This window comes from Protopterus annectens, chromosome 3.part0 (genome assembly GCF_019279795.1).
Source record: "Protopterus annectens isolate FY-2018-M chromosome 3.part0, PAN1.0, whole genome shotgun sequence".
In the NCBI taxonomy this organism is placed as follows: Eukaryota; Metazoa; Chordata; order Ceratodontiformes; family Protopteridae; genus Protopterus; species Protopterus annectens.
The window spans coordinates 1,774,651,399-1,774,674,207 of record NC_056731.1 but is presented as its reverse complement, the minus strand read 5'-3'; the positions used below and the strand labels follow the sequence as shown (position 1 = coordinate 1,774,674,207).

The 22,809-nt window shown below is 42.7% G+C and overlaps 1 protein-coding gene across 2 annotated transcripts in view; it reads right to left on the bottom strand.

Annotated features, from left to right (window-relative positions):
* The window catches only part of LOC122797053 (polyamine-modulated factor 1-binding protein 1-like), a 2,450,839-nt gene that overhangs the window by 1,416,818 nt on the left and 1,011,212 nt on the right, over positions 1 to 22,809 (bottom strand). For both annotated transcript variants that reach the window (XM_044065829.1, XM_044065830.1), the window contains exon 20: positions 10,577 to 10,766. In XM_044065829.1, the coding sequence (XP_043921764.1) occupies positions 10,577 to 10,766 (190 nt within the window). The remainder of the gene's footprint in view (positions 1 to 10,576; positions 10,767 to 22,809) is intronic.

Genomic DNA, 22,809 nt, shown 5'->3' with positions numbered 1-22,809 from the left:
CCAGAACAGATATCAGACGAGTTCACAGTTCCAACATTCACAGAATACTATCATCTACCTTTTCCTTCATCTTCATCCACAGGAATAATCACACTCTTCACAAAATATCTTGTGAGATGAAGCAAACTCAGATCTGACTACATTAAGTAACAGGGTGAAGGATGCAATCCCCAATGTGGGTGCAAGCTTTGACCAAAATAAACATGTGAGCTAAATTCTGCTCTCAAGCCCTTTTTCCACACTCAGGTGGAATTCAATATTCATACTTTCAGTAAATGAGACAAGGAAATGGCAAACTACTTTACTGTTATACAGCCACCTGTATCCAACAAGGAAAATGAGCTTGATACACAATGCAATACAAGCAATGTTTCTTAGTATTCAGAAGGCGCTCTTACAGAATGCATCATTCTAGTTTTGTACAACCTTTGTAGCAGGAAATGAAGATGTCACCACCACACTGCTGCAAAGAAACCTAAAATCAGACTTACCAGCAAATTCCCCTCGGAAGACATGAACTAATCATTTTTACATCAACTTCCAAAAGAACTAACAACTGTATAATGAAGCAAATCTATATATGGAGCATAAATGAACTCCTCCCATTCTAATTACAGCATTCAGCTTAACCATCTTAAATCATGTCCAGTAAATATGGCTCAAGTTAATACATGCTGCAGTCACAAACATTTGAAAGGGAGCAACCAATTTTCAGTATATGGAGGGGGGGGGTAGTAATCTACTATAAAAGGATTCCAGAAATTATGCTGGGTCCAGTGGCCATAAAAATACTGTCTCACACTACAGAATCCATAATTTATCCACCGAGCTTCTTAAGGTAGGTGTCAAACATATAGTAACATTAAATAACGGAAGCAAATGGTAAGTAATCAGAAACAACTGGAAAGACAAAAATATAATGCAAGGAGATGGGAGCAGCATAGGGACAGAGTCAAGGTGATGCTTAATGTCAGAAGACTGGGAAAGAAAAGTGATAAGCTATAAGCTCGGATAGTGGCAAGTGAGGCTTCACAGCTGAGATAATGACAACAGAAGAAGATACGACATGACAGTTGTGGGGTATGGGCTATTCAGTGAAAAAGGTAAGAAAGGGTGGGCAGGGGTAAATGTACACTAAAAGGAAAGGCTGAAGGAAGAGGTGACTGAGGTTGAGCAGAGAGCGCAGCCAGGCTCAGAAACAACGGCAGGAAGGACAGGATGACAGTGAACCAAAGATAAGTTACCAAGCAATAAAGCTGGCTGGAACAAATGGGGAATACTGGTACAGCAGTAGTATTTACAGGCAACCAAGAGAAAGCGTGGGGATGTTGAGCTAGACAGGTACTTAATCAAGAGATGGACAAGAAGGAGGAGGGTAGCTGCGATATGGAACTTCTATCTGCTGTATGTGGAACACAGAATCTCATCATAAGTGAATCAAAAGAAGCAGCAGGCTAGAAGCAATTAACTTGGGATGGATTGTGCAAATAGTATGAAATGCAACCAGGAAAAGAAGGATTCTTGATCTCATTCTCTGTAGAAGAAGGAAGTGAGGAATTTTCAAGGCAAACCTTCACTTGCTAACAGTGACCATATAACAGCATATTCAAAACAGCTAATTGAGGAAGAACTGGGAAATGCTACAACAACAAGGTTTGGAATTACAGAGAAGCTATAACAAAGCTGGTGTAGGGTACATAAACAAGAAACTGGGAAGACAACAGGACAGAAAACAAGAAAGTACCACCACTCAGATAAAGCTGGTTATACTAAATAAACTTGAATAAATGTAAAAACGAAGTAAACCAGCACAACCAAACTCAATATTACAACAAATGTATTAACTTGCACTTGCTAGCATTCAAACACTTTCCCCATACAGGCTTCATCAGGCAAACAGTCAAACAGTAAAAGAAGCAGCTTTAAATATCCTAATAAGTCTTATGACTAAAATCATGTGACTTTTATAATTAAGCATTTAAAGAAATAAGCATATACATATATGAAAAATGTGTATGAAAAGCATAATATATACCGTAATATAAATATATAAACAATGCATAATAATTTTTTTTATCAGTTTATTCTGTCTCTTAATTCATTTACAACTGGTTTCAATGTAAAACTGTCATTAAGACCAGGAGGTTGCTCTGCTTAAAACAAATAATCCATTTGTCCTCAAAAATTGCAGTATTGTTTTTAATGTTTAACCTCTCATATCTTCATTTATTGTTTGCTGTATTAAGAAACAGAATTTGGGGGTCAGGTCAGTATCCCTGATGTGCTTACAAAGTGCATTAGTTTCTATTTGTCTTCAGATATCTGATATATGTTCACAAATTCTTTCTTTTAGCTTTCTGTTTGTTTTACATATATAGAAAGCATTACATGACTTGCATACAGAGATATAAGTGATATTTTTTGTATTACATGTCCCATAAAACTTAAGAATAGTAATAGTACTTGTTTAACTGGATGAGTAAAACATTTTAAGTGTAAAAATACATACAAAACTGGCAGTTATGGCACTATCTGCCTACTTTGGAAGATGTTATCTTGTTAACATATTTCTACCACTCTATAGCACATTTTTTTTAAGATTAGCAGATTTTTTATAACCAAAAGTTAGCTGATCTGGAGTAATGTCTGTAAAGGTAGGAATATATTGTATCATAAACCACTATTTCTTCATAATTTCATGTCCTTTACATGTTTTGGTGTCATAAGTGAGAACACATCTAAAACTTGGTGTAGTATTATTACATTTTCTCATTAGATTGTTGTCTATAGTATTCTGATTTCTTGAAGGAATAGGTTTTTCAGAAAATAGGTCTTACTAAATTTTCACTATTCCTTTGCACTTCTGTAACTAGTTTATTAACATCTGTTTCTTTATATCCTCTTTGCATAAAATCTCTAGCTATAGCATCCACTTGTTTACTCATATCTTCTAGTATTAAGTCTTGCAACACATGTAAGCTGATTCTCAACTATATTCATAGGTTCATATGTAGGTACTAGGCTATCGGCCCAAGGGTCTATGTAAGCCTAGCCAACAAGGTTCCCTGGTATACCCCACGCAAGAAAGCTATTGTCCTGTGCCACTGTCGAGCAGAGACACAGAAGTGATCCCCGGGGTGTATTTCCTATTTCCCATCCACTCATCAAGATTTTTCTTGAAGAGTGCTAATGAAGAACTTTGCTTGACATAGATGGGTAGCCTGTTCCAGAGTATGGGAAGTCTCTGGGACAAGAATCTATCCCTCCAGCATGTCCTGTTTATTGTGGTGACAAGGTTTAGGTCCATAGAGCATGTAGCTCAGAGGGATTGGGATTTCTTTAGGTGTAGCATGTCCAACAGCTCTGGGTTTGACATAGCTTTATATGTTAGGCAGAGATCACCTCGGAGTAGGCGATATGCTATGGAGTACAGCTGGAGTTTTTTGAGACGGTCAGTGTAGGGCATTTGTTTGAGGCCAGTAATCCTCTTTGTGAGGTACTTCTGTGGCATTTCCAGCTGCTGCAGATGTCTTGTGAGGTACATTCCAAAAGGGGTGTTGTACTCTATAATGGGTCTAATGAGTGTCGAGTAGAGGGGAACAATGACCTCTTTTTTCCTGGATGGGAACCCTTTTATGATGAGGTGTGCCACATAGAAGGACTTCCTGACTACTGCGGCGATGTGACTATCAAAGGAAAGACTACTGTCCACCTGGGTCCCAAGGTCTCTTATCACACATTCGGTGTTAAGTAGATTGCTGCCTATGTGGTAGTTCATGGGTACAAAGCTTTTACCAAAGGGGATGACACTGCACTTTTTGGCAATGAGCTTGAGGCCATGGCGCTGACACCAGACATCTGTCTCAAAGAGGCACTTCTGTAGGATGTCCACATCATTTGGGGACTTGACTATGGCTCCTAGTTTGCAGTCATCTGCGAACTACATTAGCCAAAGGCCTTCTGTGTTAGCCTATACTTCAGAGAAGCAGATACCAAACAGGAGAGGTCCCAGGACTGAACCCTGTGGTACTCCACTTGTCACTGGTTTGAGGTCAGATTTGTAGTCTGCAACTTTTACAGTGTGGGTTCTGTCAGTGAGCCAGTTGGCAACCAATCTTGTGACATAGGGATTTATACCTAGTTTAGTGAGTTTAACTATAATTCCAGAATGGGGGATGGTGTTGAAAGCCTTGGTGAGGTCAAGATAGGCTGTGTGAACCACCTTACCCTCATCTACGGCTTTGGTGATTGCCTCAAAGAAGTCGATCAAGTTCAGGAGACATGATCTGCCTTTCACAAACCCGAACTGGGTGGGATTCAGAGTTTGGAGGTTACCAATGTCTTTGTTTATGAGTTCCATTACGATACATTCCATGGCCTTGCAGGCCAGGCTCGTCAGGCTAATAGGGCGATAGTTCCCGGGATCAGTGGTGGCTCCCCCTTTGTGCAGTGGGATAACTGTTGCTGTGGGCCATTCAGTGGGCACAAAGCCTGATGCGAGGCTATTATTGAACATGGTGCTTAGGTGGGGAACCAGTTTATTCTGAAGTTCATGTAAAACGCAGCCTGGGATGTTGTCCCATCCCATGGATGCTGTGTTTTTGGCTTTAGAGAGTGCAGCTTTTACCTGCGTAGTTGTGATTACAGGGACTCTGCATTCTTCCTGTATAGATATGGGCCCTTTAGGGGGTGACAGGGGGGTAAAGTTAGCACTGAACCTATCTGCCAGGATGTTGGCAAGATGAGTTGGTTCTCTAATTTTCGTGCCATTGTGCTGTAACTCAGAGCAGATCTGGGTGTTGCCATCAAGATTCTTGACATAGCTATAGAATGCTTTGTGGTTGTCCTTAGACTTAGTGGCACTTTTGTTTTCATAGCTAGCTTTGGAGGATCTTATAATGGATCTCAGCTTCTTACTGAGGCTGACCAGGGAGCTCCTCCACTCACAGGATTTTACTCTCTTTTGCAACAGTTTCTTCCTTCTGTTGTATAGTTTGTTAATGGCAGGGGACCACCAGATTGGCTTCCTTTTTTTGGAGGATAGCATCTTGGTTCTGTTTGGGATAGCACGATCCATGCACTTGTGTAAGTGCTTATAGAGTACATTTGTGTAGGATTCAGCAGTTGTAACTGTATTGTTCATCTGCATAGGTGTGATGAAGTTCACCACTTCTGTCTTAATAAGCATGAAGTTGGCTTTGGAGAATTTTTTTACATTGGTTTCCTTAATGGGGGGTGGGGGCGGGATGTGGATATCAAGGGTGATTAGCTTATGGTCGGATCGGACCAATGAGGAGTTGACTTCAGGTGTGTAACACCGGTCACTCATGTTGGTAATGACGGTCTAGGATACTGTTGCCCCTGGTGGGGATGTGGATAAGTTGATCCAGGGCATTGGAGTTTATGAATTCCAGAAAGCGAGCTAAGGAGTTGGTACACGAGTAGTTTTCCCAGTTAATGGTGGGGTAGTTGAAGTCGCCCATTATTAGGGTGTTTGGTTGAACCGTAATATTTTCCAGTACATCAAGAAAACAGGACTGGGAATCTTGGGGCATGGTGGGGATCTGTAGCAAGTTACAATTTGGACTGCAGTTTTGCCCAGAGTTATTTGCACTTGGATAACCTCGGATGCATTATGCTGAGCAACAAGCCTGGAGGTGTGGATATCCTTAATGAATATGGACACACCTCCGCCTTTGGTGTTTCAGTCCAGGTTACATGGCCGAAACGTTTGGTATGAGTTATAGCCCGGTAATGCAGGGGTGCTCTCTGGAGCCTTGAACCAGGTCTCACACACTGCACAGATATCGATGTTCTTCATTTTAAGAAGTGCCTCGAGTGAGTGCATTTTGAGATTTAGACTTCTAGCATTGAGTAGCATTACCCTCAGTTTTTGCTTGCATGTTCCTGTTACGGTGGTGAATTTGCCATTTGAACCTTGCCTAAAAAGGCACTATAGAGGCGGCAAGAGCCTTAGCCAGTATCCGGAATCCCAGGGACGACAGGTGCAGGCCATCTCTGGCAAAGCATCGTATTCTGTCGACCATGTCATCCCAGGCAGACAGATACTGGATCCCCTTAGAATGACACCAGAAGCTTAGCGACTTGTTGAAGTCAATCATTTTGTCCTTGTACTGCGGTATCATTCTGGGCGATGGCAGAATGCTACTCAGGGCTAGGGTCATACCTGCCTGGGCTACAAGATTGGAGAGCTCTTCCATGTCTCTTTTCATGTAGTCCAGGGAGGTACGTCTCAGGTATTCACACCAACATGGACAATGACAGAGTCATATTTGTACTTGTTGTGGACTGACCTGACTCCGTGGGTTATGTGGTGGATCCTGGCACCCGACAGGAAGCTGACAGTAACCTTATCCTTATTGAATATGTGAGGATGCGTCCATATTGCTTTTGTGCAAATATGCATTTTTCTTAACCTGGTTTTTAAATAAAGTTGTTTCTATCTTACCAGTAGTTCCTTTAAATAATCTAATATCTAAGAAGTCTATTTATGTAAAATGAATAGTGTGTTTAAAATGAAAAAAATCTGTAACTGAATTTAAATACAATAAAAAAATCATTAAAAGAAGTAAGACAGCCACTCCATATTAAAACATCTGTAAAACAATACATTCTTAAAAAATTCATTATTAGTTTCAGAGAGAACAAATTCCAACTCCCATTTATTCATAACTAAGTTGGCATAGCTATTTGCCATGGAAGTTCCCATGGCCACACCTCTACATTGTTAAAATATTTTTTCATGAAATAGAAAAACATTATTTGTTAAAATAACTTCTGTTAAAGCACATATAGCATTAATCTCAGAAGATGAAAATAATGCATGTTGAGTAATAAAATCACAAAGCTATTCTATTCCAATTTCATTAGGTATAGATGTAAATAATGCATCTACATCTAACAGGATAAAATAGAAGTCAACAACATTAGTTGTACTTGCTCATTCATAAAGTTGCTCTAAGAACTGTGAAGCATGCTTAATAGTTGCTGACAAATTAAGTGCAGATTTGAGTTTATTCTCCAGATATTTGGAGATGGGTTCAGTGACCTAACCTCTAGTGGAGACAAACGGTCTTAACAGAGGTTTCATCAATAATTTATGAATTTTAGGTATACCATATATGACAGGTATTTTAGGTGTTGGTTCAAGAAAATATTCTAAAGTATCTCATAGTATTTCACCATTAAGATGCATGTCATGAACTATGGTATTAACGTTGCAAATAATAGTATTAACCTCTTTCTCTTAGGGGCGGCCACAGTGATGCAGCGGTTAGCGTTGTCGCCTCACAGCAAGAGGCTCTCCAGTTCAATCCTTGGCTGGGGTGCCTTCTGTGCGGAGTCTGCATGTCCTCCCTGTGGTCGTGCGGGTTTCCTCCCACATCCCAAAGACATGCTCTAGGTGGACCGGACACTCTAAATTGGCCCTAGACATGAGTGTGTGTGTGCCTTCTGTGGAAGGCTGGGTGCTGGGCTGGCAACTCAACACCGTAAAACTCTACTGCCAATCATGAGTGTATCAGTTATCTGCTGTGGCGACCCCTAACTGGGAAAAGAAGAAAGAAGAAGTATTTACCTCTCTCTTATCTATATGCAAGTATTTACTGGTGTTAAGCATTTCAAACATTTTAATATCATAATACTCAGTATCTAATATTACTAAACCACTGCCTTTATCAGCAGCTTTTATAACTATATCTTTATTTAATTATAACGATTTAATAGCTTGATGTGCTGCTGTCAAGTTGAAAAAACGTTGTTTGTTTCACAAAGCTGGTACAGTTAATTTTCTACTGCTTTCTCACATGCAGCTATAACAGGATTATTCACAGGCACAAAGTACTACTACTTTTGTTATTAATAGAATAATTACTACAGTTATTCAAAACAAACAATAACTTAAGCTTTAAATTTCTTATAAAGAGCTTAATCTCTGTTAATGTATCCAAAATATCATTAAAATGTGCAGGAATAAAGGTTAGACCAAAACTGGCCTTACTTAGTAAAGGTCTAACCTTTATTCCACAAATGGAAAAGCAAGAAGACAGAGAAATTGATGAACTAGCCAGGGAAGACAGAAGCAGAAGGAGGTTCAGGAAAAAAAGATGAACATTTTATACAAATATTTAGCATCAGTGCTTACCAAGAAATTAGATTAGGCAGTACCAATCTAGGAAGGACGGCAACATCTAGGTGTGAATGGACAGATCAGGAGACAGGAAAAGATTGAAATGACGAAATCACAAAAACAAGCCACACAATGGAGTTTTCTTTCACTTTGTATTTGAATGCATCTGGTACCTCTGCATTTTGCCTTCAAGGCCGAAGTGCCAGATGCATTCAAATACAAAGTGAAGGAAAACTCCAGTTTTGTGTTTTCGTTTTTTGATACAGTTGGAGGATTTGGTTTTGCACTATGTCTTTACAGAAAGATTGAAATGAAACTGGTAGGAGGTATGAACGGAAAACATGGCACAGAGATCAGATGGGACAAAAAAAGCATCTTAAATGAGGATCCTAGGGTTTTGATATCTCCTCAGAAAAAAATATTCAATTGGTTCCTTAGGGAAGGGTGATCACAGGTCAACTGGAGGTAAACAGTTTTGGTGCCTAACTGTAAAGACAGGGCATGGAGCAGCTCAGAAAACATTAGACACAGTCCTAAAAATCAATATTTATAACTACTGAGAAAAAAAGAGCTACTAAAGAAGTTACAAAATGGGTTTACAGAAGACAGATCCTGTAAGATTAATCTAATCCAGTTCTATGACTGGATCACTAAGGAGGTATGTATCTGTTTGAAGTTCAACTAAGTCTCTGGCTTTGGTCCCAGAATGCAGTCTCATAAAGATGTGGAGAGAAAAACTGTGAAGACAGTTAAAGAAATGGATGCAAAACAGGAAAGAGGGGGTCACAGGCAGGGGAGATATCTAACAGACCAAAACAGTGAGCAGCTAGTGTCCCACAGGGCACATCATGCCTGACTTAAAGAACTTTACCTCTGACTTCATACAGAGTGAGGAAAAACTGAATCCCTCTCTTTGTGAATGAAATTGTTGCTGGGGTTGTGACATCAGACAAAAGTATAGCTCTGAAGAGGGACCTAAGGAGACTACAGAAAATATTTTAAAAGGATGTGTGCCCACTTCAAGTCATCTAAAGTAAAGTGCTGCTGGGAAAATCATAGCCAACAGACAAAATATGCATTTTGGAGACTCAAACTAAAAAATGCACAACAAAGAAGGGTCTTGGGGTTATGATTTTAGAACCAAAGATATGAGGCTCAAAAGTAAACAGGTGCTGGCAAAGACAAGTTAAATAAAATGATAAGGCAAACAGCTATAGAAATAGAGCTATAACAAGATAATTTGGCTTCCTGGGCAACATACCAATTTTATGCAATGCAACCATTTAAGAATAGCTTGTAAGCTGTCAAACTTTTTAAAGAACAGTTTGACAGTTTACAAGCTGTCATTAAGTGGTCAACAGTTTGTAAATTAACTGTGATCCTTTTTTAAAGGTTGACCTTTAAAAAAAGAATAGATAACTTGTAAGTTGGCTATTAAGAAAATCAAATTAGTCACTTAATGACATCTTGTAAGCTGCCATATTGTTCTCTGTTTGGTGGACCCTACAAGCTAGCACTCAGGGCAGTTGTACTGTTTTCCCAGTCTTGCTACTGCACTTTGTGGAGGTAAAATATAAAGCTAAGACGGTGATAATACCTCTTTTATCATGCACTGGGGTCAGCCCAATTCTGAGTACTGTGCAAAGTTTCATAGGCCTTATAGGGAAAGGAGGTCACAATATTAGAAAAATGGCAAAGAAAATCAAACAAATGGTGAGAAGAATGGACAGCATGACATAAGAGAACAAGGCTAAGGGAAGGCAACCATGTCTCACAAGAAGATGGAAGGGAAACGCAGAATATGACACAACGAATAAACATGATGAGAACACCTTGGAAAGGAAGGAGGGACAAATGGGGCACATTTTAACTGTGATGTAAAGAAGCACTTTTCATAGACAGAGTAGCTGACCAGTAGGAAAAATTAGTGGTTTGTGTGACAAAAGCTAAGGCAACAGAAGCCTTTAAAGTAGCAAAAGATTCTTGGAAGAATCAGAAAGAAAGGGCAGAGGGAGCTGCAACAGTCAAAACAGTCAGCCAAACCTAACAAGCATTCTTCTGTCAGATGCTTTATGTAATATAATATGAATCTGCTTATGAAATGACTAACATTATGCACCTAAAATATTTCTTTCAACATAATTTTAACTACTGATCAGCCTGTGTGCCTCTCAGAGAATGCCAAGACCAATCTGAGAATACAGAACAGAAATACAAATTCTTCCTTCAAGCTACCCTGGCTCTGGATTGTAAATAAAGTGAACTAATGTCCTGATCATAACTGTACTGACTGAGATAAGAGACTTACACCTGACATTAAGCGCCCTCACATATAGTTATGGTGCTGTGGTTTTGCAAAGTATAAAACTACTCTTTTGAACAAAGTAGTTGACAAAGTATATGCGTTACAAAACACGAGTGACTCACTTGTAGTCATTAACTTCTTCTTCAGCTGCTGTAACATGGTCTTTCAGCGTCTTTATCTCTGAAAGTAACTTTCTACCATTCTGCTCCTGGCGAACTGTTTCAGCGACCTGTTCCGTTAGCTGTGCCTGTGTTGCTTTTAAGCTGGACTCCATCAGAAGCAGCTGTTCATCACGACTAGCAAGTTCTTGTGCTAAATCAAAAATAAGACGTATGTAAACCTTTAGATATAGCTGGCATTCATTCTTTCTTAACATTTCTATGTGAGACTAAAACTAATACAAAAAACTGAAAGAAGACGAAAATGCCAGCCTATTTTCTACAGTTTTTACATGGCACTCTAATTAGTGAAGGATTTAACTAGAAACGGAAGAACAAACACAGCCATAGGTACAGAAATCTAAAGAAAGAGACAATTTATAGTTCAATGTGTGTTGATGAAGGTTAACCAACAGATGGCAATCTCTACTTAGCCCAGGCTATAAAGAAAACCAGTACCTTAATCTTCATGTATCACCTACACACATAATTGAAATGCAACAGTAATATTTCCTTTGTTCTTCATATATTACATTTTGTCAGTACACTACAGATAATTGTATAGAAAAGCATACTGTAAATGGCAAAACTATTCATTTCATTATCACTGCACTGAAAAAAAATCACTACACCGAAAGCTAAATATAAAATGCCTTTTGCTGAAAAGCCCAACTTAATTTAAATTTTATTCATTAATTTAGCAAAAAAATTGTGTTAAACACAGCAAATTTAAATTTAATACAAAAGCTGTATTTTGTGTACTTCTGATTATGAATCCATATGTTTGCCAGTAATGAAAATAAAATAAGACAGCAGGGCGACAGGAAAAGCTCAGCAGCATTCTGAAAAAAATCAGTAGCATTTGTTTCATCCTTTGGATTCTGTGTTTATTACTGTTACCTGATACTGGACCTATGCAGACACTTTTATAAAATGTCCACAAGGGCAGGTCAGTGACAATACTAAATAATTTCAAATTCATGAATATAGGCACCTTTTCCTGCTTCAGATTTTTACTAAAGACAGGGACAGCATGATTTCCTTGTAATGGTATGTACTTGGGTCTTCCATACCAGTCGAGGCAAAAAGGCACTAAAGTATCAGCTCTCAGTGCAGGTAAAACACTCTGTTTACTTCTGTATTTAATGCACAATCCAGCGATTTCAGTTAATCAATGGCATATAGCGTCCTTTCCTTAACAGAATTTCCCATATGACACCCCATACAGTTCTGAATATATCCATTGCTTACACATATACTACGTTTTAAGGGAACAGTTCCAGAACTAATCCAGTGCGTTTACCACTCTGTGAATTGAAAAAGAATCCTAGCATTTCAAAGAAAATACAGTTGTGTAAAATCTTAACCATAACAGTAGATGACTTTTTCTTCATTGGCCTGATGTTGAGCTACCCTTGGCAGGGAATTATTTTAGTAAAGAATACTGCTACTGTGATATGGAAGGACATCCGTTACTCCTCTTATCAAACTGTCAGAAAACCAGCTCTGCAGGAGAGACTCTTTATGGTTAGTTTATATTTTCCTTGATACTTTTCCCCCCTGGAGTCTTACCCTGCATTTGCAGAGCTGGGGTATGCTGCATGTTTAAAAAATTGCCACTGGGGTACAGGACACCTTTTATAATATATCCTAGATCTACAGATGCAGGGTAAGACTGCAGAAAAAAGAATCAAGGAAAACCTAAAATAAACAACAACAGCCAGCGATGTTGACAGTAAACACTAGAAAGGAAAAAGTGAAGGTAGCCAGTGCAGTGACACACAGGGATAAATCCCTAACTACATCCCAGGCAAATCAGGTTTGATTAGCAGCTTGGATGTCTGAGGTGCTGATAGGGAGGGATGGCTGCGCCCATTCCAGGAGGAATAGACTTTGTCTAGGCATTCCCCTGAAGACAGGTGTGATCCACAGACACAGTAACTATCAGAAAAAAACAGATTAATGCAGGGGAAAGGGAATTGTGGGTAGTTCGTCAAATAAAATCTCCTTCCCCAGAGGACTCAGTTGCCAGCATGACTACTCAGGATGACCTTAAGATCCACATCAGACCCAGCCCTGAGTCAGAGAAAGTCCAGGGTGCAAGGGGGAACTGATAAACTTGGCAATAGGTGGGTGCACTTGGATGACTAGAAAGCATGAAGCAAAAAAGGGAAAAAATGAAGGAGTACTTCAAAATGAAGAAACACCACAAGCTGGAAGATGTCTGTCATTAATTTATCGTCACGGCTGGCATATTTTATAAGAAACCTGCCTGAAAGAGAAGTGGCTATATTTTGGAAAAAATAAAATAACCAGTGGCAAGATCTCAAACATGGAAGCAACTGCAGTTTTTATGAAGGGATCTGTAGGCCCAGGACTGCATTACTGAATAACAACAGGCCCACAGTAAACAATCTTTGAAATGACGGACTAGGGAAGAGCTGATTAAGATGCTATTTAACTCATTACAGCCAAGTGACATCTCTAGGCATTTCTGCAGTTACCTCCTACTGCTCCACTATGTGTCAAATATTGTCTGTTCATATTTACATTAATAATTCCAAAACCATGCAACATACAAGGTATCAGAATATTTTATCTTGAAGCATACATGTTGGCAAACACAAGTGTATTGCTATATGACCTCTGTCAGTGAATATTTGTTAGTACTGTAAGTAGGGTTGCCACCTTCTAAGCGGGCCAAAGTGGGACATGGGGGTGTGGCCAATATGACACTTGCCACACACACTACTGTAACGTCACCACCAGAGTGGTGAAGGAGAGGCTGTTATGGGTATGACGGATGACTGCTGGAGTGGCTAGCTGGTTGGTGGGAGTAGCAGCTGGATAGATGGACGGCTTGATGGATGGATGAATGAATGGATGGCTGGCTGGCTGCATGGATGGCTGGGGGCTGGATGGAAAGTTGGCTGGAGTGGCTAGCTGGTTGGTGGGAGTAGCTGCTGGATGGATGGCTTGATGGATGGATGGCTGGCTGGCTGACTGGATGGATGGCTGGCTGGCTGGCTGGATGGAGGAGAAGGATGGCTGGCTGGATGGATGGAGAAGGAGGAGGCTGGCTGGATGGAGGAGGAGGAGGATGGCTGGCTGGCTGGATGGAGGAGGAGGGATGGCTGGCTGGATGGAGGAGGAGGGATGGCTGGCTGGATGGATGGAGGAGGAGGGATGGCTGGCTGGATGGATGGAGGAGGAGGGATGGCTGGCTGGATGGATGGAGGAGGAGGGATGGCTGGCTGGCTGGATGGATGGATGAATGATGGAGGAGGATGGCTGGAGGGATGGAGAAGTCAAATATTGCCTGTTCATACTTACATTAATAATTCCAAAACCATGCTACATACAAGGTATCAGAATATTTTATCTTGAAGCATACATGTTGGCAAACACAAGTGTATTGCTATATGACCTCTGTCAGTGAATATTTGTTAGTACTGTAATGATAACTTAATTTTTTAAAGACTGAAGCCACACCCACTGGGAGTTAAAGGTACACACTCAAAACAGCTCTCCTGGAGGGAATGAGTTAGTTTTCACATGAATTACCACATCTGACTATATCACTTGTTTGTTTTTCTTTCGGCTTTTCTCAGTTAGGGGTTGCCACAGCGCAACTCCGGTCCGCTAATGATTGGCAGTCGATTTTTATGGTGCCGAGGTGCCAGCCCAACGTCCAACCTTCAATGAAGGCACACCCATTCACGCATGTCTTTCGAACGCCACTCGACCACGGGGAGGACATGCAGACTCCACACAGAAGGCGCTCCAGCCGAGAATGGAACGGGAGAACCTCTTGCTGTGAGTCGACAACACTACCGCTGCACCACCGCGGCTTACATCTGACTATATTACTATTTTAGTTAATTCAATTCACTTTGTTACTTACATGATTAACTTTTAGTTATGTACTCACCATAACTTCAGATGTTTGGGATCCATCTCGCCTACATTCTGACTGATGGGTTCGGAGCCGATCCCTCGGCTCCGACTCGGCACGCTTATGCCAAAGAGCGAAGTCTCTTATTGGCTGAGCTTACTATATCCCAGGATGCACCACTACCAGTCCCCCAGATCTAGTTTGTCCGCATACATGCACACATGCACGCACTGCTTATATAACATCATCAGATGAAACAAGATAAAACAGTAGAACTCAAAACCATTCAATCTCTTCTGATCTCCAAGGCCGGGGGAAGGAGGGTGGGTATTAGGAATGTAGGCGAGATGGATCCCAAACATCTGAAGTTATGGTGAGTACATAACTAAAAGATGTTGTGTGATCCTATCTCGCCTACATTCTGACTGATGGGACAGCGTCCCTAGCACCTGAATCCTGGGTGGCTCACTGGAAAACACTCCTGAGTACCGTGGAACCAAATGATGCTCGCCCTTTAGATGCCACATCCAATTTATAGTGGGAAATGAAAGTGTGCGGATTGGACCAAGTAGCCGCAGCACAAATCTCAGAAATAGCGAGCTTGGAATGAAAGGCTATAGAAGTAGCCATAGCTCTGGTAGAGTGGGCTTTGATAGATGTTGTAAGTTGCTTATTTGAAGAGGAATAAGCCTGAGTTATACAATCTCTAATCCATTTGGAGATAGTAGCTTTTGTGATGGTTTTACCCAATTTATTGTCTGAGAAGGACACAAACAACTGGTCTGATTTACGAATTTGCTGAGTCCTGTCTAGATAGAAGCGCAATTGCCTGTGAACATCCAATTTATGGAGAGTGTATTCTGCTTCATTGGAGAATTTTGGAAAGAAAACTGGTAGCTCTAGAGATTGTTGGAGACAGAGATTAGAACAGACCTTTGGGACAAAAGATGGGTTAGGCCTAAGTGATACTCTATCCTTGTGAAAAATCAAGTACGGTGGTTTGATAGATAGGGCTTGAAGCTCTGAAACTCTTCTTGCAGAGGTAATTGCAACTAAGAAGGCAGTTTTCCAAGACAGATATTTTAACTCAGATGTAGCAGCCGGTTCGAAAGGGGAAGATGTTAATGCACAAAGCACCAAATCGAGATCCCACGGAGGCGCAGGATGAAAAACTGGGGGTCTTAACAGCCCCGCACCTTTAATGAAAGTTTTGCATAATCTGCTGCTCATCAACGGTGGATCCATGGATTCGTGAAATTTAGAGATAGCTGCCAGTTGGACTTTAATAGTAGATACTGAAGATCCTTGATTAAACAAGGATGTTAAAAATTTCAAAACCTCTGGGATCGGGGCAGTGATAGGGTCTAAGCCCCTGAGTTGAGCCCAGATAGCAAACCTCTTCCACTTACTGAGGTACAATTTCTTAGTGGTGGGTTTGTGGGCCGAAGATAAAATGTGAATAACTTCCGGGTCTAAGGTGTGATTTCTGACTAAGGTCGGAAGTGGAGGAGCCAAGCTGTCAACTTCAAAGTGTGAAGGGACTGGTGTTGTCGCCCCGACTGATGAATTAGCAGATCCGGAGTTAGATCTAAAACCCACGGATCGTCCACCGCATGTTTCTTCAGGTAGGGAAACCATACCTGACGAGGCCAGTGTGGAGCAATTAGTATCATTGTGGACCCCAATTGAGAAGCTTTCTGTATGACTTTGGAGAGAAGTGGAATCGGAGGAAAGGCATAAAGTAGCCCTGTTGGCCAAGGTTGTACTAGAGCATCCATAGTTGCTTCCCCCTGATGTGGGGTCAAGGTGAAGAACCTTTTGCACTTTGTATTTTGTGGTGTTGCAAACAGGTCGCAGCACGGCGTCCCCCATCTTCTGAAAACCTGAGCTGCTACTGTTTCGTTCAGGGACCACTCGTGAGGAGAGAGAATTGTCCTGCTTAATCTGTCTGCCAATATATTTGATTTCCCCGGAATGTGAGTCGCTACCAAGAAACGGCTGGTAGCTACAGCCCATTCCCACACCCTCATGGCCTCTCTGCAAAGGGGGTAAGATCTGGTCCCTCCTTGTTTGTTTAGATACCAGACCACCAACATGTTGTCTGTGTGGATGGCGAAGATGCCCTGAGGGAGAAACTTGTGTAAGGCCTGTAGGGACAGAAGTACAGCCCTCATCTCCAATACATTGATGTGGAGAAAAGTTTCGTCTGGAAGCCAGGAACCCTGAACTAACCTGCCCAGACAATGCCCCCCCCACCCTGTCTGGGAGGCATCTGTCGTCAGGGTGACCACTGGAGGGGGAATAACAAAAGGACTTCCCTGATTTAGATTGGATGTCTGAAGCCACCAGCGAAGGTCCCGTTTGCACGTTTCTGTAATCATAATGGGGTGATTGAGGGGAAGATCCTGAAAGGACCATTGAGTCGATAATAGCCACTGAAGGACCCTCATGTGCAATCTTGCCAGAGGAACTAGAAGAACCGTGGCAGACATCGAACCTAAAAGTTGCAGGACCATCCTGGCTGGGGCCTTGGATCTTGAAAGCAGGGCTTGAACTTGGCCTTGTAAAGTTTGGATCCTTTCGATAGGAAGAAAAGCAGCATCAATTTTGAGTCTATCTCTGCTCCTATGAACCTTATGCGCTGAGAGGGCAGCAAGACAGACTTTGACCAATTGAATGTAATTCCCAGGGTAGCACCCAGGGAAAAGGTGGCTTTGAGGTTGTCCATTAGTAGATGACTGGTGGTGGCAGTCAGGAGCCAGTCGTCCAGATAGGGAAACACTTGGAATCCAAGACTCCTCAGGTGAGCAGTTACTACTGCCAAACATTTGGTGAACACCCTGGGGCTGTGGTGAGACCAAAGGGCAGAGCACAAAATTGGAAATGACTGTCTCCCAGGCTGAAGCGCAGATACTTCCTGGACGCCCGATGTATCGGTATGTGATAATAGGCGTCCTTGAGATCTATGGAGCACATCCAAACATCCTTCTCCAATAATGGGAGAATGGATTGTAACGTGACCATTCGAATTTGGATTTCGTGACGGATTGGTTTAGTCTGCTGAGATCCAATATTGGTCTCAGGTCCCCTGTCTTTTTTGGCACTAAAAAGAACCTTGAGTAATTTCCGGATCCGATCTGGTCTGTGGGGACCGGTTGGATGACTCTTTTTCTAGCAGCTTTAACGCTTCTGCGGCTGCAATTTCCCTTTGACTGGGTGGTGGGTCCGGGATTTTTTTGGACGGTGGGGGTGAGTGCGTGAAGGGAATGGTGTAACCTCTGGCAATAATCCGAAGCACCCATCTGTCCTGAGTGATTGACTCCCAGGCTTTTAGGTGCTTGGCAAAACGGCACCCGACTGGCTCCGGAGCAGCACAGCCGGGCAATCCCTCATGAAGTGTGGGAGGCTGAAGAGTCACGAAAGGACTCGCAGTCTCCAGTATTGCGTGGCCCTCTGCCGCCTCTGGGACGGCGTCTCCCAGAAAAATTTCCCGTCCTCTGCCTCTGGAAGGGAATCTTCCTGCTGTTGATGGAAAAACTTACGTGATTTGGAACCACATCTTCCCTCCTCCTTTAGCCTTGGGATAAGGCCGAAAGGGAGTGGAATAACGTGCACCTACGGCAGATAAAGTTTTTCCTTCTTGCTCACAGCGGGTAAGAGTGTCTTTAACCTTAGGTCCAAACAAAGAGGACCCATCGAAGGGAGCGTCGGTGAAGGAAGACTTGAAGGCCTCCGCAAAATGACACAAACGGAGCCAGGCTTGTCTCCGTAGAGCCACGCCTGTGCCTGCCGCTCTACCCGCCCCTTCGGCCGCATATGAAATGAGCCTCATGGACGAGTTAGAAATTGAAGCAAGGATAGCCAACTGAGAGCTAACCGACTGGGCTAGCTGCTCAGGTAGGTTACCTGAGAGGGAATCTGACAGCTCTTTGACCAGATCCCTCTGAAGCCTAGTAAAATGTGCCAAATAATTCAGGGACCTTAAAGTAAAGGCCGCTGAAGTCAGGATACGCTTCCCGTACCGGTCCATGCTCCTAGACTCCTTATTAGGAGGATGGACGGACGTTGAAGCCTCTGCCACGTCCTGTTGTGTAGCAGATGCCACCACCATGGCATCTACAACCACGCCTTTAGTCAGGAACTCCTTCTCGGGTGGGGCAGACAAAAATTTGTTAGGACGAGAAGGGACTGGTTCCACGGTATCTGGATGTTCCCACGCCCTCCGACAGACTAAATCCAGGAGCTCGTCGAAGGGCGGAGACACCCAGGAGGCGGAGGGCTGAGCCCCAAAGGCCTTGAGAAGCACTGACTCATCAGCAGAGGGGGGTTTGGATATCCAGCCGCCTTGTTGTTTGAGGATCTCTAAGATGTCTGCAAATGAGACATCATCCGAGGACGACTTCGGGGACCCCTCCGCATCATCAAGATCAGTGTCCGATGTAATAGACTCGGGGAGTCCACGTGCTTCCTCTTGCACGATCTCTTCCTTGGGGCTCCTCTGAAGACAACTCCGAAGAACCCTCAGGAGGAGGGAACCCCAATGGGGTAACCTCAGGCCCAGGGGCTCCGCTGCCTAAGGACAGGGAACTGCCAAAGACCCAGTCTCCACGCCCAGGGAAGGTGCCGGTAAAGCCGGAGAGATGGCCGAAGAAGACTTGGCCAAGGCATTCCTCATAGCTCTGAAAGCCGGACCCCCAGAATCCTGGGAGTGTCCGGTCCCGAGCCATGACAGCAGACGGAAGTCCCAGCCGAAGCACCGAGAGGGAGGCTCGGAACCGACAGCATAGGTCCCGAAACATCACCCCCAGGTCCAGCCGAAGAAGTCCGTGTACCAAACTCGGACCCAAAGGCCGGGGTTGGAGTAAGGGTCGGAGCCGACCCTAAGACCTCTACCGGCTCCGACAGCACCTGCTCCGACGGAGCCGAAGCGGTCGGAGGAGGAATGGTAATGCCATGTCCTTGGGCTGTCGGCTCGAAGCCAACTGGGTCGGAGCCGAAACAAATTTTTTGAAAGACTGGGGACTGGAACAGTCTTTGGAGCACCCTGTCTATGTCCGAATCTGACATCCTCGATGACCTAGAGGATACTGAACGGGTTCGAGATGGCCTCTCCAACGGCCCCAAGGGGCTAGGGGACCGGCTCCGAGGCGACTCGATGACTATCGGCGCCGAAGGAATACCCAAACTAGTTTCCATCGGTGCCGAGGAGGGCTTCGGCGCCGAGGAGGAAGTGTCTGAGCGGACAACCTTCATCGGCTCCGATACCAGTGGAGCCGATGAAGATGACCCGCCTCTCGATGCCCCAGCCATCGGCTCCGAAGCCAGAGGAGTCGAGACTGGTGGCATCGAGGCAGACCATTCCGACCTTGGCTCCGAAGTCCTTGGAGCCGAAGGAGAGGCCTGCCTATGTCTTTTGGCGGTCGGATCCGACGGACTGGTCGGAGCCGACGCCCTTTTCTTTTTAGCAGGAGAAGGAGAGGATGCTAAAGCTTCTTCAAAGGAGGGTTTTATAATGCCTTTCAATATGAGCTTATTTTTCCTCTCTTGGAGGACCCTTGAGGAAAAAGCGTGACACACGCTGCAGGACTCCTGCAAATGTTTTGCACCCAAACAATAAACACAGAGAGAGTGGTCATCTGTGATAGACATTTTAAAGTTGCACTTGGTGCACTTTTTAAAGCCTGAAGGCCTAGGTACCTGAGACATTCTGAGTTAGTCAAAACACAGTACAAACACTGTAATTAGAAAGAATTTTTTTCTCTGCTTTGTCTTCTTAAAAAAGAAAGAGAAATATCAGTAATATAAAGGATCCGAGATCCCTAAACAGAACAGAAGTCACCTACAACCAAAAAGACCGGGAAAGGCCTTTCCACACAAGAGGTACTCCTAGTCAACACTCACAACACAAAATTTACCAAGTAAATTTCACCAAACGCACTCTAAACACAAGAATAGCCGTTAAAACAGCTTCTTGTTGAAGAATAAAGAAATTCCTGACAGAAAAACTAGTGAAAATAATCACTACTTAGCTCAGCCAGCTCGAGACCACGTCTTCACTTGTTAGCGGCAAACGAGATCTGGGGGACTGGTAGTGGTGCATCCTGGGATATAGTAAGCTCAGCCAATAAGAGACTTCGCTCTTTGGCATAAGCGTGCCGAGTCGGAGCCGAGGGATCGGCTCCGAACCCATCAGTCAGAATGTAGGCGAGATAGGATCACATAACATCATATAATAAAGCAAATCAACAGAGAGTAAAGCATAACATAAGATAATCTTAAAAATTACCAACAAAACAAAGTAGTCTTCAAAAGACAGGTATGGTTTTTAGGAACCTCTTAAAGGAGCCCATCATGGTGCACATCTGAAAATGTCTGGCTACTGAAAACTGTCACTTGATATGAAAATGACAAAATAGCATGTTTCAACCTGCTTCATGGGAAGCATTAGCAATCCCGTGGAGAGGAGCAATGTGGTCTAGACAGGTGGATGAGCACTGGCAGGTCTTTCATTTAAAAGGGATCCATATCATGGAGACCTAGGTATGTCAGCACAAAACCATGTATGTGATGTTTGATGCCACCAGTAGCCATGACAAACTCAGCAACACAAGTATCATATGGTCATATAAGCATGAAACCAGTAATCAGACAGTCATGGAGTTTTGCAGCAAAGAGAAATGTTCAGTATCTGTGCCAGGCACCTCAAAGAAAATTTAACTGCAGTACTAGAGGTAAGAGGAGACTATGTCAACCCATCACCAAGTAGGCAAAGCTCATTTACATGAATTGTTATAACCACCATATTCACCAGGGTTCAGCTTCAACCAACTAGATTATACGCATGAGAGGGTTTGCTGAGCCATCAACTGCTCCAGAGTTAAGAAGGGATACAAGTAGATACCATCTACATAAACAAGACAGTTAAATCTCTTCCTTGAAAACTGTCTCCTAATGCAGCGCAAAAATCATGAATAACAGAGCTCAAGTACAGAGCCTTGGAAAACCGCAATGGAAGGGGGAGAGTAACTAGAGGACATATTTCATCTAGTACCCACCTTCCAAATTTAAGCCAATAGATAGGAGGCAAGCTTGTCAAAAATGTAGAAGAAAATGAATGGGACTATAGATACTTCAAGAAGCTGCCACAGTCCATGAAGTCAAATGTAGCCAAGCCAGCTTAGAGGTCCAAAACTGAACAACAGCACTGAACCTAACCTTTGTAGAAGCTGTTACAGTGTTGCAACAGGTACTGAGTTCAGACCAAAAAGGATCCAGAAGTCAAGAGTTTGAAAAAAGATACTAAATATATGCTAACGACTTTCTTGATAATAACTGCAGAAAAATCAAATCTGTTTGAAAATTTTCCATACAGATGCCCTGTTAAGGACAAGAATCATTACAGTCTCCTTGAATACTTCAGAAAACTCCTGGCTGTCAGACATGGTCAGAAAGTCCAGAAAATAAACAGAATGAATACATTAAGGCATGAAAGAACAAGGACAAGCAGCCAGTTCACAAGTTGTAGGATGCATGATCAATATCAAATTTATAACCTCATAATAGTCAATACTACAAAGCTCACACCAAAACCATTTAAACAACATCCATACTATCATACTATTTATGTCTGTGGTCACTTCACTGAGACTCCTGCAATGAATATGGTTAACCTTACCCACAAAATATAAGCAGCAAACTCACAGTGAGGAAGGAAAAACATTCTGCTGATAACACTGGCTGGAATGCACAGCCTGTCCACAATATATAAAAGTATAACAGGATGATTTTTTTATAGCAGAAATCACCCTCAACAAAAGTAATGCCTTACTGAATGTGAAACTCCATTCTAATGTAACTACCTATCCTCACCATTGTAGATTTCACTCTGTGTGTTCCCAAATTATTGAATCAGTCGGGGGAACAACCAAGTAGGAACTAAATGTGTCATTTAGCCAGGTTTTTGTTATTAATGTGAGGGCAATGTCTCAAAACAATCTAGAAGTGACTTACTGCAGGCCACCCCAATACAAGGCCAAAAGTTCATCTAGTTAGCCTCAAATGGTATTTGGGCTTATTGAATATTATACAGTTGCTGTTAAAACCCCTGTTACCTGAAGATTTTCCAGAGTTGTTGCTGGGTAACCCTAAAAGTAATAGACCTAGATCTCTTAGGGTGTACCATGCTCTACCTCCTGTTCCCTTAAACCAATCAATGCTTCCACCAGATCCATGATTTTCTATACCTGTAATAGGTGCCCCAGATGAAGAAATGGGAGCAGGGTCAGTAAGTTATCCTTGCTGT